At 34.6% G+C, this 15207-nt stretch overlaps 1 protein-coding gene across 2 annotated transcripts in view; it reads left to right on the top strand.

Moving 5' to 3' along the window:
* LOC106465857 (zinc finger protein 557-like) overlaps window positions 1-9891 on the top strand; it is a 28393-nt gene extending 18502 nt beyond the window's left edge. For both annotated transcript variants that reach the window (XM_022393809.1, XM_013926099.2), the window contains exon 2: window positions 8079-9891. In XM_022393809.1, the coding sequence (XP_022249517.1) occupies window positions 8256-9851 (1596 nt within the window). In that variant the 5' untranslated portion in view covers window positions 8079-8255 and the 3' untranslated portion in view covers window positions 9852-9891. The remainder of the gene's footprint in view (window positions 1-8078) is intronic.
* The last annotated feature ends 5316 nt before the right edge of the window (window positions 9892-15207 follow it).

Below are 15207 nucleotides of genomic sequence, written 5' to 3'. Positions count from 1 at the left end.
ACAAATCAAACACCAATAACAAAGAAAACTATAGTTATAATATAGTGTCAAACATTCCATCTGTTCTTCGTTATACAAATCAAACACCAATAACAAAGAAAACTATAGTTATAATATAGTGTCAAACATTCCATCTGTTCTTCGTTATACAAATCAAACACCAATAACAAAGAAAACTATTATCATAATATAGTGTCAAACATTCCATCTGTTCTTCGTTATGCAAATCAAGCACCAATAACAAAGAAAACTATTATCATAATATAGTGTCAAACATTCCATCTGTTCTTCGTTATGCAAATCAAGCACCAATAACAAAGAAAACTATTGTTATAATATAGTGTCAAACATTCCATCTGTTCTTCGTTATACAAATCAAGCATCAATAACAAATGAAACACAGCTAAGTCCCTGCAGCCGGAGAATCTGGAACGAGATCAAACCTTGTTTTCTTATATGCAAGTGACACACGTGGTAATTGTGGAATATTGGTACAGGCAGAAATAAGCGTTAGTAAAATGTACCGACCTGCTACCATTCATGCCAAACATTATAGGGGTTGGTTACATCCTAGTTGGTCCGACATAGCATAGCTATTAGGGCACTAGACTCGCAGGTTCGAATCCCGTCATCGAACATACTCACCCTATCAACCGTGGGAGCGTTATAATGTGACGGTCAATCTCACTTTTCGTTGGTATCAGAGTAGCTTAAATGTTAGCGGTGGGTGATGTTGATTAGTCTGTCGCTTCAAAATCACGGAAAGATTACGCAGATATCCTTCGAGTAACTGTGCGCGACATTCAACAAACAATCAAAGCGTTCTAGAACCTTTTATGTTACCATATACACGGGTAATTGGCCTCGACTTCAGCTTAATGAATGATGACACTCGCCCAAATGTATTAAAATGATCTGGTCGACAAATTCCTTAAAGTATAGGTAACTGACCATATGTGGTCTAGATCTACTGATTTCAATCCCATGTATAGACCTACCACATTCCATAAAGTGACTCCAGACACTAAAGATGCCCTGGAAACAGTTCCTTCATTAATCGACAATATGTTATCAACACTCTTGCTGATCTTGATAATTGTAGAAATGAAACCATCTGTATTAAATGTTAATTCAAGAGTTTAGGTTGAATGATTGAAATATTTGCATTTCGGATCAGATGGTGGATCATTATATGCCTGATTTGCATGAACATGAATTGCGGAGATGAGGATATCTGGTGAATACCATTATCGTATGACAGTGAATTTGTTTTGTCGTGTCTGAGCTGATATACATTCTAATTCATTTAACTGGTTTGTGTAACATGTGAATGAAAGATTCATTACACTTCGTGAGAACGATATTTAAGATCTCGTGCAGCCCCTTGTCAAACATGTTCAGTTTTATTTTCCTGATTATGCACTGACATCACAGTTTCTTGTTGCAAGCTTCTATGCTCAGTGAGGACACCTGTGACCACACATATTGACAATTTTTCTACAGACTCTTCAGTGTACATGGACGTTGTTTTTTTTGTTTTTTTTTAAGCAAACCAAAAGCACAATCAGGTGATCTTACAGGTATATCGGAAGAAGGAATAGCATGAATACTGGTTTCTTTTACCATGCTTCATAACACGCTGCTGTAGACACGTGACTGTACGCTTTATCTTGATGTAGCCATACATTATTGGTCATAATTGGTGTCAATACTTCTTTCTGATAGTATCAAGGTTACTTTACTATGTATTATTTAAAAGTTACATTTCCCACTATGAAAAACCCGCAACAACCACATAGCATAACGAGAAACTATTTTTTACAGTCTTAGTATCATGTTGGAAAGTTCTTACTACCTCGTGGTCAGTAACAAATCGTTCGTTTAACCCAACCTTCGTCCAGTATTACAACAAACTTCCCTCTCGCGCGCGTAGTATTTCTCATACATTTTGTCTCTGAGGAACTTGTGCATTCGTGGTTCATGCTTCTTTACAAGGGCAAGGTCTTGGTGAATTGTCTTCAACACATTTCATTGGGATATTACAAGACCTTGCCAATTATTTTTATGGTGTGGAGTAGAAGGTTTCTTAGATGGCATTACTCTGTAAGTTTTGGTGATGGTAACGGCAGTTCTGCTCCTGATGAGACGCTTTTTACGTCCTCATACAGGCGTGATGATCTTCCGTCCATATAATACTATCCCTCATATTATGTATAGCCATTGGCGTACCCCAAGGTTTCAGACATAAATGCCTTTCATCTGAAATTGTTGTGGAATATTCTGCCCGCGGCAGCAATCCATACATAAAGGTCCAGAATTCATTTTGAACCAAATATATAAGAGCTAAGCATGTTACACACGGTGCCCCATCTCACATCTACAAAGACAAATCTCTCTCACAAAGTTTGACTAGTACTTCATATATAGATGTGTATAAGTTGAGTAATAAGTAATCGAATTACCTTAAGAATTAAAAATAAACTTATACTACAAGATAAAAGATACAAAGTCAATAACTATATAAAAATAACTAAATACTAACGAGAAAAGGTAAAGAAATGTAATTTTAGCTGAATCAGACAGGAAATAAATCATAAAGCAATAAAACTAATAAGAAATAAAGACATAAATATAAAATAGGAAAGGATATTCCAAAAACACAGAAGTTTCAAATATAAGAGTTCATTATACAAAGAGTAGACAAAAATAACAGAATGTAAGGAGGATTAACACATAACTGGAATAGAAAAAAAACAGGACAACAAAAAATATGATGGAAGAAGACATAAGAATAGATTGAAAATGGCGAATAAGGAATAAATCTTGGGCTATTTGAATGAGAGAAAGAAGAAAAGTAAATGAAGGAAATAAAATCAACAACAAATAAGTTATGGAAAATAAAGCTTGTTTTTTCTTCAGCTATTGTTTTGTAGTTAATTAGCACGTGATTAGCATTTCTAGTAAAACACGTTATGTTAAACGTATTTAGCTTCCATTGTACACATGAGACTTCTAGTGTCGAATAAAGGGATACATCAGAAGGGATACATGGGAAGGGAAAAAAAAGGGGTCAGAGAAGGATGTGGATGATAAACTTAAGGAAGTTATAGTTATTGGTGATTCCTTGACAAGGCAGGATCGAATAGTCTGTGGAGTAACTAATGAGAAAATAATTAGCTTATGCTACCCAGTGGCACAGGTGGAGGATATAACTGATAGAACAAGAGATATAATAAAGGGGGCTAGCAATAATGCATTTGTTGTTGTACAAGTAGGGTCTAATGATGTAGGGAAATGTAGGTCAGAGGAGCTAATTGATAAATAGGGGTAGATAGGCTTTTAAAGAAAAAGGCCATAACTTAATTTTGTCAGGAATACTGCCGAGAATTAACTGTGGGGATGAAGTTATAAGTAGGTCACTAGAGCTAAATGCTAGGCTTAGGTTAGTATGTGAGGATGAGCAGATTGGCTGGTTGGACTAGAGGGGGGGTTAGTTCAGTGGAATAAGAGAGCTTTTTGGAATGGATGGTTTACATTTAAATAGAGTAGAGGCTGGCTTGTTTGTTAGGGCTATTAACTCAGCTGTAAGGAACGTTTTAAACTAGGACTAGAATTCGGTGAGGGCCAGGAAAACTAAATGCAAAAAGAATAAGAAGCGGAGAAAAGTTTAGCATAGGAAATGAGTATAGAAGTAGTTATAAGGATAGGCTTAATTTTTATTATTGTAATGTTAGAAGTATAAGAAATAAAATAGATGACTTTAGAGCACTGGTAGGAATGGAGGATTTTGATATAATGGGAATAACTGAAACATGGTTAAACGTACATGATTTTGATGACAGAAATTTCTTTGAAATATAGGGTTACAGGCTACTTAATAGGGAAAGAACATTAAAGAGGGAAAGGAGTGGTTTTATATGTAAAATGTGAGTTACATCCTGTTGAAATTGAGGATATCAAAGATAACAGCACAGAGATTGAATCCATTTAGGTTTCTATTAGTGGATATAAAGGGAAAAGGCTTTTAGTGGGAATTTGTTATAGACCACCAAATGATACTGATGAAATTAGTGAGAAACTTTACAATGAGATTACGATTTCAGCTGTTAATGAAGTCATAATTATGGGTGGTTTTAATCTCAGACATATAGATTGGGAAATGTTAGAGTCAAACCATGAGGGAGAAGGGTTTTTGGAAACTGTTCAGGATGGCTTTCTTCATCAATTGGTTAAGGAACTTACAAGAAACAATGCTGTTTTAGATTTATTGTTAACTTCTAATATAGAAATGGTTAAGAGGGTGGAAATTGGGGAACATCTGGGTGCAAGTGATCATTGCTCTACTAGGTTCAAATGTTTTGCTGCATATGGAGATAAGGAATAATGATATTTTGGTTAAAAATTTCAAAAATAAATTTTGACGGGATGTGACAAGAATTATCTGTTGTGAATTGGGAAGCTGAGTAATTTGGAGACACTGAACAGATGTGGAAAAATTTTAATTATTCAAGGTGGGGCAGTAAATTTAAGTGAGTTTAAGAGAATGCTTGATAGATACATGAATGACAAGGGCTTTGAGTTTATTTAGTTATTTAATAGTTTATTTTAGTTCAGAGGATGATAGAGCCTAGATGGACCAATAGGAACCTTAGCACTTATGTATAATGTTAAAGTAATAAATAACACACAACATAAAAAATGCACAATTAAAAACATTTTGACTTCAGGGCAATCTATGGCCTCCAAAAGGTTTATTCTACATCTTTCGACGTTTTAACGTCATCATCAGGAGTGAAATTGCAAGACAAAATACTGTCTTATTTATACCTTTAAACTAGGTCATGTGACCTCTGTGTCGGTTTATTTTTCTGCATAATTCTAAGAGGAGGTCCCACCACATTCTTACACACATATTCGCCGGACCTTTGTTTTTATCTAATAATTTATTATCTGTTTTAAATTTATCATATACACGGATTTCATTGGCTCTAATAACATTTGGTTGAGCCAATATTATTGTTTTTTCAGTCTATGGCCGAATTTCACAATAGCGCAATAACAGAGTTCACATGTTATTATTTATTGTTATTTGAATAGCATACAATCATGTATACAGATTACCTGTGAAATTGAGAAAAATAATAGTTTGCTTTTGCTAGATGTATCGGTAAAAAGAAATGAACAAAGGAAGCTTAAAAACATCTATTTATCAGAAACTCTTCCCCATTGTTATGCTACCATACCAAGAATCACGTCATACTAGATCACAAAAAATATCTGTGTTTTACACTTATGTTCACAGAATTTTAAACTACGTACAAAACAATAGGATTTAAAATGACTTGTTACTAATGGAAGAGGATTTCAAAATGACGTGTTACTAATGAAAGAGGATTTCAAAATGACGAGTTACTAATGAAAGAGGATTTAACCCGAATATCCTAGATAGAGCACTAATGTATTAATAATGGATCAAAATATTACTTTAAAACCCACTTATCATTACATTAAAAAAGGGATGTTTAGTGTTGTCATATGTTTCAGGTTTAACTTCTAGTTTATCCAAAGTGTTTAAAAACAACAAATATTTTACTATACATTTAAATCGATGAAACAAATTTTGGGTAATACTAAAGATGGTACACAATTAATGGAATAAGCTGGAATTTATAAAATTGAATGTGAATGTGAAAGTTTCTATATTAGACAGACAAAACGTAATTTAAAAAATATAGTTTCACAGAACATAAGGAATGTGTAAGAAATACAAATATAGAAAATTCGACCACAGCAAAACAAGTACAAAAACTCAACATAAGATATTATGGGGAAAAACGGTAATATTGGCTCAACCAAAGGGTATTACAGCCAGTATCAACTGTGAATATAATAAAGTTTAAAAGAGATAATGAATTAATAATAGAGACCTTCTTTAAGAATTATCCAGAAATAGTATACAAACACACAGGTCACATGATTTAGCTAAGAAGAAAATAAATATGACACAAGTTCAGATGGTAAACATCGAATGTTGTAGAGTCAATATTTTGGAGGACCTGAAATAAAAATATTTTTAACTGTGTATCAATTTTAATGTTGTGTATTATTTATCATTTTAGCTAAGGATGAATGTTAACCTGGTTCTAGATAGAACTAACTCAGTTGTAACATTATATCGCTGAGGATGAATGTTAACTTGGCTATAGATAGAACTAACTTGGCTGTGAAATTATATTGCTGAGGATGAATGTTAACTTGGCTATAGATAGAACTAACTTGGCTGTGACATTATGTCGCTGAGGATGAATGACAACCTGGTTCTAGATAGAACTAACTTGGTTGTGAAATTATATTGCTGAGGATGAATGTCAACCTGGTTCTAGATAGAACTAACTTGGTTGTGAAATTATATCGCTGAGGATGAATGACAACCTGGTTCTAGATAGAACTAACTTTCTTGTGACTCTATATCGCTGAGGATGAATGTTAACCTGGCTATAGATAGAACTAACTGGGTTGTGACATTATATCACCGAGAATGAATGTCAACCTGGTTCTAGATAGATCTAACTTGCTTGTGACTCTATATCGCTGAGGATGAATGTTAACTTGGCTATAGATAGAACTAACTGAGTTGTGACATTATATCGCTGAGGATGAATGTTAACTTGGCTATAGATAGATCTAACTTGCTTGTGACTCTATATCGCTGAGGATGAATGTTAACTTGGTTATAGATGGAACTAACTTGGTTGTAACATTATATCGCTGAGGATGAATGTCAACCAGGTTCTAGATAGATCTAACTTGCTTGTGACTCTATATCGCTGAGGATGAATGTTAACTTGGTTGTAGATGGAACTAACTTGGTTGTAACATTTTATCGCTGAGGATGAATTTTAACTTGGTTATAGATAGAACTAACTTGGTTTGAACATTATATCGCTGAGGATGAATGTCAATCTGGACCTAGATATAATTATCTTGCTTGTGACACTATATCGCTGAGGATGAATGTCAACTTGCCTATAGGTAGAACTAACTTGGTTGTGACATTATATCGCTGAGGATGAATGATAACTTGGTTATAGATGGAACTAACTTGGTTGTAACATGATATCGCCGAGAATGAATGTCAATCTGGATCTAGATAGATCAAACTTGCTTGTGATTCTATATCGTTGAGGATGACTGTTATCTTGGCTATAGATAGAACTAACTGGGTTGTGACATTATATCACTGAGGATTAATGTCAACTTGGTTCTAGATAGATCTAACTTGCTTGTGACATTATATCGCTGAAGATGAATGTCAACCTCGTTCTAGATAGAACTAACTTGGTTGTGAAATTATACTGCTGAGGATGAATGTCAATTATATGTCTGTCTTGGTGGATAAAACCATTTCAAAGAAAGTGTAATAACCTTTGAAATGCTCTATATGTAAAGCCGTGTTTATATTGACAGTTATATTGAAGGTTGTTGGTCAAATTTTAAATAAATTGCAAAAAAAAAAGAGTGTATTAACACCAATGAACTTTTCCAAACCGAGAGGCCACTGACTTGGAAACTTACAGTACAAAAAAGAGCTTAGAAAAGATATTATTTTGATCAACATAAAAAGGAGGTAAAAATCGAAAACTGTATGTTTGAGTTGGTGAAAGAAGTTACTTGGATATCGTAAAAAGATGTCGTGATTAGCAAGTACTTTTTTACGACTGTAAATAGCAAGCTAGTAATTATAGCAGCAGGCTGTATCTTAAGGAACTGTTTGGTGTTAACTGTATTGAGACAGCTAGGTGGCGATAAGCTTTTACTTATCTCGTTTCTATTTTCTCAAATTCTCTTTTAATACACATCATGTTTCTGTCATTTCTGTTTGTAACTTACACATTTGATTTATATGAAGTTCAGTTTTTAGTGTATTTTTCAATATTGTCATGCATATTTCGATGACAGATATATGTTATTTAAACTGTGCAAATGAATTATATTTTAATCACTTTGCTGGCGAAAGTTTTGTGTTAGACTACAAATAAAAATGGAAATGATAATTATGTTTTACATTACTTTTTCAGGTTGTATGTGACTTTTTCAAGGGCCACTTTTGGAAAAAAAGAATTTGCGCGGGAATTTATCATCACGATTATTTTATGGTTTGTAGCTATTGAAAATCACGTAAGATCGTTTAAACGAAGGGTTTTCCAGTCTCATCCAAGCCTAATTACGTACGTAGTTCTTCGTTTCAGACTACTATGGCCACGTATCTATGTAATAGTTCTGGTTCGCCGATAGATGGCAGCCCTAACTGCCAGGGTGACAACCACGAAGCAAGAAAACTTACACCGGGAGAGTCGACGTCGGAGTCAGGCACCCCTAAGAAACAAAATCTGACATTTTCAATTGCAAAAATCATGGAATCTGAACCTGAAAGACGTAAATGTGTTAAGCCTAATGTGTATTTAGAGGAAGTGTTTGATAATTTTAAGCACCATCTTGGTAATCCAGTGTTTACTAACAGTGCTACTCCATGTAATCCAACGAGTCCTTTAACGAATACTCTGTTTTCCACAGGAACATTAAATGTATCTCCTTATTCATTTTTTATTAGTCCTTTTGGACCTCGATATCCAGAAGTGCGATACGGTCCAGATGTGAAAGGATTGTCTCCAGGCGCCACATTAGACTCTACTTGTGAAAGTTCTTTTAAGAAACTGGGATCTACCATTGGTTTAAGAGACGTCCCTTATTTATCCCCTCGTGCAGTTGAGAGCAACTCTAGGTTTCCCCAAATGAGAGCTCAAGACCTACTACGTCAATATGGCATTTTATACTCACTCTATCCTTCCCAATCGGTAGCACATATCATGAACATGCGCAGTTTCGGATTTAGGCCTGATCATGAGCGATCTCTATCTCTGTGGAGGAATTCACCCCAATCTCAGGACGATGCCTTTTTTCAGGTTATTCGACCACAACCTGTGATCCCTTCAACGGGCTGCAACATGACTACACGCCCGTCAAGGGGTCAAGAAAAACAGCAACAGGCAACTTTTCTGACGAATTCCGAAGATAACGTTCCAATGGTTTCCTCTATTAAAAGTCCACGAAATTCTGAAAACACTGTATCTAACTCTAACAGTAGTGGTTTTCAGACAACAGTTTCCTCGCGAGGAAGAAGAATCACGAACAAGCAGAAAACATTTACTTGTACAGAATGTGGGAAAATATTTAATGCTCATTACAACTTAACTCGTCACATGCCCGTACACACAGGAGCCAGACCTTTTGTGTGTAAGGTGTGTGGGAAGGGATTCCGTCAAGCTAGCACTTTGTGTCGCCACAAGATCATTCATACAGAGGAGAAACCGCATAAGTGTCACACTTGTGGAAAGGCCTTCAACCGGAGCTCCACCCTAAACACGCACATTAGGATCCATGCTGGTTATAAACCATATGTGTGCGAGTTCTGTGGCAAGGGTTTCCATCAGAAGGGTAACTACAAGAACCACAAGTTAACGCACAGTGGCAACAAGGCCTACAAGTGTTCCGTGTGTAACAAGGCATTCCACCAGGTCTACAATCTTACCTTTCACATGCACACACATAACGATAAGAAACCCTACACGTGCAAAGTCTGCGGCAAGGGATTCTGCCGAAACTTCGACTTGAAAAAACACATGCGGAAATTACACGAAAACATCAATTCAACGACAGCTGCCACCAGTGGCTCTACCGTTGTTAATGCTGTCGCTAGTAGCGCCCCCTCCGTGAACGAGAATTTTGTTAACCCTTTTTTTGTCCCACCGAGTACTAATAGTTACATAGAACAGCTATCGGGAATTATCTAATATACAAATTAGTGATTGATTTATTAACAATTTGACCTTTAAAAAGAGCGCAAAAAATGTATCCCAGTTTAATAATTTTTAAATGATGCAGGTGATTAACTGAATAGGGTTTTGTTAGCGATTAAATATTACAAATATTGAACCAAGGACAAGTAAAAAACAATTGTATATAAGTAATACGTACTTGAAACTTTTTATTTAATAATTTTGATGCAGAAAGCTCGTATATATTATGTTAAGAAGCTGCAGATGTGTGTTTTATTTGTATTAGAGATATATTTATTTTGAATTGAAAAATAATTATGTGGACTCTATTTTGAAGTATACATTTATTATCAGTTTGTTTTAAAGCTACGTCATTCTCAGTAAAAACTTGATGTTCATTGTATTGTATAGATAAATTGTAAAGCCATTTCATTACACATTTAATTAATTCTTAAGATATTATACAGAATATACGCAAACAGATATAGACCATACAAACAGATATGGAACGCACAAACAGATATATATATAGATCATACGAACAGATACGAACACATATAGAACACGCGAACATTTACAGATCACACGAAGAAATATAGAACATACGAACAGATATAGAACACATTCTTTGTAATTGTGCACAAAGCTACACAATGGGCTATCTGTGCTCTGCCCACCACGGGTATCGAATCCCGATTTCTAGCATTGTAAGTCCGCAGACATACCGCTGTGCCACTGGGGTGCATAGAACATATGAACAGATATAAGACACTGGAGAAAAGTGATACTTTAGATATGAACATCTTTAAACTTGGAAGTTTGTTTTCTTGTAGCGTATTTCAGTTAACACTTGTAAGCCTGTTGAAAATGGTGGATAACGAAATTGTGCAATGTTTAAGCACCTAAGATTTATGGTCTGAAATATACATTGTAGATTTTCGTTACCGTTTGAATCAATTTCATCCAGAACTTTATATTTACTTATTTTAAAACTGAAACCAGAGCTGAATGTTTTTCTAGCCATGGGATTGTGTAATGCAGCCATGTGATTGTGTAATGCATCCATGTGATTGTGTAACGCAGCCATGCGATTGTGTAACGCAGCCGTGTTGTTGTGTAATGCACCCAAGTGGTTTTGTAATGCAGCCATGTTGATTGTGTAACGCAGCCGTATGGTTGTGTAACGCAGCCATGTTTATTGTGTAATGCAACCATGTTTATTGTGTAATGCAACCATGTGATTATGTAACGCAGCAATGTGATTATTTAACGCAGCCATGTGACTGTTTAACGCCCAATTTTCGTAGCTTCAGAACGTCTTTAGAAGTACAGAAATGGCGCCTAATTTGCTTTTGCAACCACCAGGTTTTGTGGTTTCAATATTTGATATAAAGTTTGCTTTTATTGATGACACTACTGAATATAGAACTATTAAGCCTGAATTTAACCCCTGTTCTGAACTGACGTAACGCTTGATTCAGAATGAAAAGACGGCGTTTTCCTTTTGGTGGATGTAAATATACACGAATTAAGGTAATATATATTAATCTTGGTAAAATGATGTTCATCCTGCCTACTGTTTAGAAAAATTAGTTCTTTACACTCCTTATTGCGTGAATTGTTGGTAAAACTGGATTAGTTGTTCATATTCTACTTTAAAGTGCAAAGAAATTTAATTTTGGGAAGCGTTTATACCTTTCAGGAACGCTTGTCCGTTCCAATACATCAGAATCGAGAACCCTATATTTTTAAGAACAGAATACGAAAGAAGATGCTGGTGTAATTTTCTTTTCGTTGATAATATTACTTTTTTGTTCTCACTATAACTATTTTAAGATGTGATTGTTTTAAAAGCTACGATCAGAAACATACTCAATAAAGTTGGCTGTAGGGGAAAACCGCTGATAAGAACTTCAATGTGTGGAACTTTAAATAACTGACTGAACCTAAATTAAGACTAACGAGTTTGCTAAATCACTGTGCAGATTTGTGGTGCTAACTGATTACAACATCTGTAACTGTAGCAAAATATTGTTTATAAATATATACCTATACATATAAACGTACTTAATCCCGAAAAGAACAAGCCTTGGGAATGGCTTCTTAACATAAAGTATCGTGCATACTTACAACTATCTAATTCAGTGTATACAAAGAAATGTGAAGAACGTTAATACGTGATTGGCTAACCACTTCCTTTCTAAGACGTAGAGTTTTTATGCTTCGTTTTCACTGATCTTATATCAAGAGAACTGCGTGTTTTTAAAGTAGAACAATAACAGGTGGTGGTTAGGCATTCCAGACTAGCTTACTCTATGCGTGATTTGTTTTTCTCTAAAATGTAAAGATACAATGCTGTCAACTGTTGAGTAAAAAAAAAGATACACAAATAAAATTCTTCATGATATCCATAATCCGAACAAATGCCAATTTGTGATTGTTTTTTGTTTTTTTTTTGATAAATTGTTTAACGAACAATGAAATATATTGACTACTTTTTAAAGATTAGGTGAAATATATTCTTCTAAGTTATTGGATCAATATATAAATTTTCACTTTCAACGATGATTGTCTATTCATTGTTAAGTACAAAGCTACACAATAGGCCATCCGTACTCTGCCCACGGCGGGTATCCAAACCCGAATTTTAGCTTCAACGATATCCCGTCATGATTTTTAAACGTCTACTACTTTCATTTTGAAAGCTAGCATATTTTCACCTCTTGCAAAAGTTTAACAGTTCGTTCATTAGTAAATTCAAACAATTACGTTTTCATCTTGTTTTTTTTCCTTTGAACAGAAACCATTGTTAACTGCTGCTGATATGTATTGAAAGCAATGAGTCTTTTGAAATATCGTATAGCATAAGGAACTATTAGATGTATAAAGTTTACACACAATCGTCCTTTATATCGTCTTCGAATTATTTTATAATTAAAATGTGACTGAATGTTTAATTACATCCACTAGATGGGTGAAACATTAACTGACTGACCGTTTTGTCCCCCGATATGTCAGCGGTAAGTTACGACTTATAACACTAAAATCTGAGGTTCGATTCTCCGCGATGGACAGAATGCAGACAGTCCAATGTGTAGCTTTGGTAAAACAAGAACAGCAACAACTGGCCGTCCTCTAAAAGCACAAAATGGGTGCCCTAATGTGACTGTTTGTTTAATTACATCCACTAAGGGGGGGGGGGGATAAAACACTGCTTTACAGATCGTCCTCTGAAAGCACAAAATGGGTGCCCTAATGCCTTTGGTGCCGTCGCAAATATTCGTTTGACTCGAGTTTGTTTATTTTTTTATTTCGTTAATAAGCTTATAAAACAGGAAGTTTGAATAATACGTTAAAATAACTCATTAAGTTTCCATTCAGAATACCAGTATTGGTTCTGACTTGTAAAATATAGTGCTTTTATTGTTATATTACATATATTGTTAGAATGAGTGTAGTACAACTTAACTTGAAAGTGGATCTTGGGAAAAAAAGAATAAAGCACGACATTAGCTTTAAGTTGTTTGTTACGAATTAACGAAAAACTGGTTTGTTTATTTGTATTAAATCAACAAAATGGAGATATTATGTTTATATCTGGTTTTTGGTGCAGTCGAATAACCTGATTCTTTTTTAAGGTTTTGATGTAACTTTGTTTAAAGGAGGGACGTCATTTGTCATCCATTTATTTTCTTGGTAAATTATTGATACGGTTAATACGTTAGAATACTTAAAATAATACAGAAATATCAGAACTGTTATATTGGCTGTTACTTTCGTACTTCTCAACTTGTTACACCAACGAACTTCTGTAACTTACGACATGCAGTCTGGATTGATTATCTGTTTGGCACCTTTGATTTTTAAAATACATGATAAACACACACCAAATCTGTTGGAAACGTTTTTCAATAGCGCACAGCGCCTTACGAAGACAAAAACAAAAAAAAGATATAGTAATTCTGATATATTTTTTTGTATATCAAACAGAAATATGTGTTTTAAGGAAACGAGTTGTGTCTTTAAAAAACAAAAACTACTTTAATTATATGTTCAGCTGTTGTTACTCGACGAACGTAATTTATGTACTTGTAGTATTACACTGAGTATAATAAAGTATACGTACATTATCTGTTGTTTGTTTGATTTTTTATTCTCGAAACTTATTGATTGACTGAAATTTTCCGGAAGTAATCACGATGCGACAGGCACATTCTACCATCTAAAATGCAGACAGCCTTACAGATAGGAGTGCTAAGAATGTTACGTGAACAGTAGTTTACAGATAGGAGTGTTAAGAATGTTACATGAACAGTAGCTTACATATAGGAATGCTAAGAATGTTACGTGAACAGTAGTTTACATATAGGAGTGTTAAGAATGTTACGTGAACAGTAGTTTACAGATAGGAATGCTAAGAATGTTACATGAACAGTAGCTTACAGATAGGAGTGTTAAGAATGTTACGTGAACAGTAGTTTACATATAAGAGTGTTAAGAATGTTATGTACAGTAGTTTACAGATAGGAGTGTTAAGAATGTTACGTGAACAATAGTTTACAGATAGAAGTGTTGGAGGATGTTAATGATTTTACCGTGCTCAATTCTACAGCTCTATCAATAATAAAATACATAAAACTCAACAAAGTAGCTTACATATAGGAGTGTTAAGAATGTTACGTGAACAGTAGATAGGAGTGTTAAGAATGTTACGTGGACGCTGTAAGCTACTGTTCACGTAACATTTTTCAACACTCCTACATGTAAGCTACTGTCCACAAAATACATTGTTGCTTTCTGACAAATTTCAATGATAAAATCGTGATGAGTTGAACTTTCGTTTATTTTGACTCTGTCATACCATTAAGTACGGTAATACTTAATAGTAGGAATCCATAAAAACCGATCGTTTAAAACCTTTAAAATGTCTGAATATTAACAATAACTATCTCTGAGTATTGGCTGAAAAAACTGAAGTTTACTGTAGTTATAAAACCGCCTAATTCGCTATAGACGTGTTTATAGAGGAATCAGAATTTCACTATTTCAACGAATTTTCATTTAAGTAAGTAAGTGACTCTTCCAGACAAACGAAGAGAATAAAATGACAAACCTTATCGCTCTACTTCTTTCACATAACTCTTACGTCTGGGATCCCAATTAGTCCTTTCGTGTACCGAAAGGATATTAATATATATATATTATACGGACGATACGCTACTTTGGGCATATAATTAGATTTTAGGGTAGGTTGGTAGAGATCCTGATGAGTAAAATCGAATCGGGTATACGCGCGCCCCACGCTTGGTATATTGCTGGCGCACAAAAATATAGCTAATAAAACGGAAACAAACGAATATATTAAAAAAAA

The sequence above is a fragment of the Limulus polyphemus genome, unplaced genomic scaffold (assembly GCF_000517525.1).
Source record: "Limulus polyphemus unplaced genomic scaffold, Limulus_polyphemus-2.1.2 Scaffold2076, whole genome shotgun sequence".
Classification (NCBI taxonomy): domain Eukaryota; kingdom Metazoa; phylum Arthropoda; class Merostomata; order Xiphosura; family Limulidae; genus Limulus; species Limulus polyphemus.
Note: the sequence above shows the minus strand (reverse complement) of the source record. Positions and strands in the feature narration are given on the sequence as shown.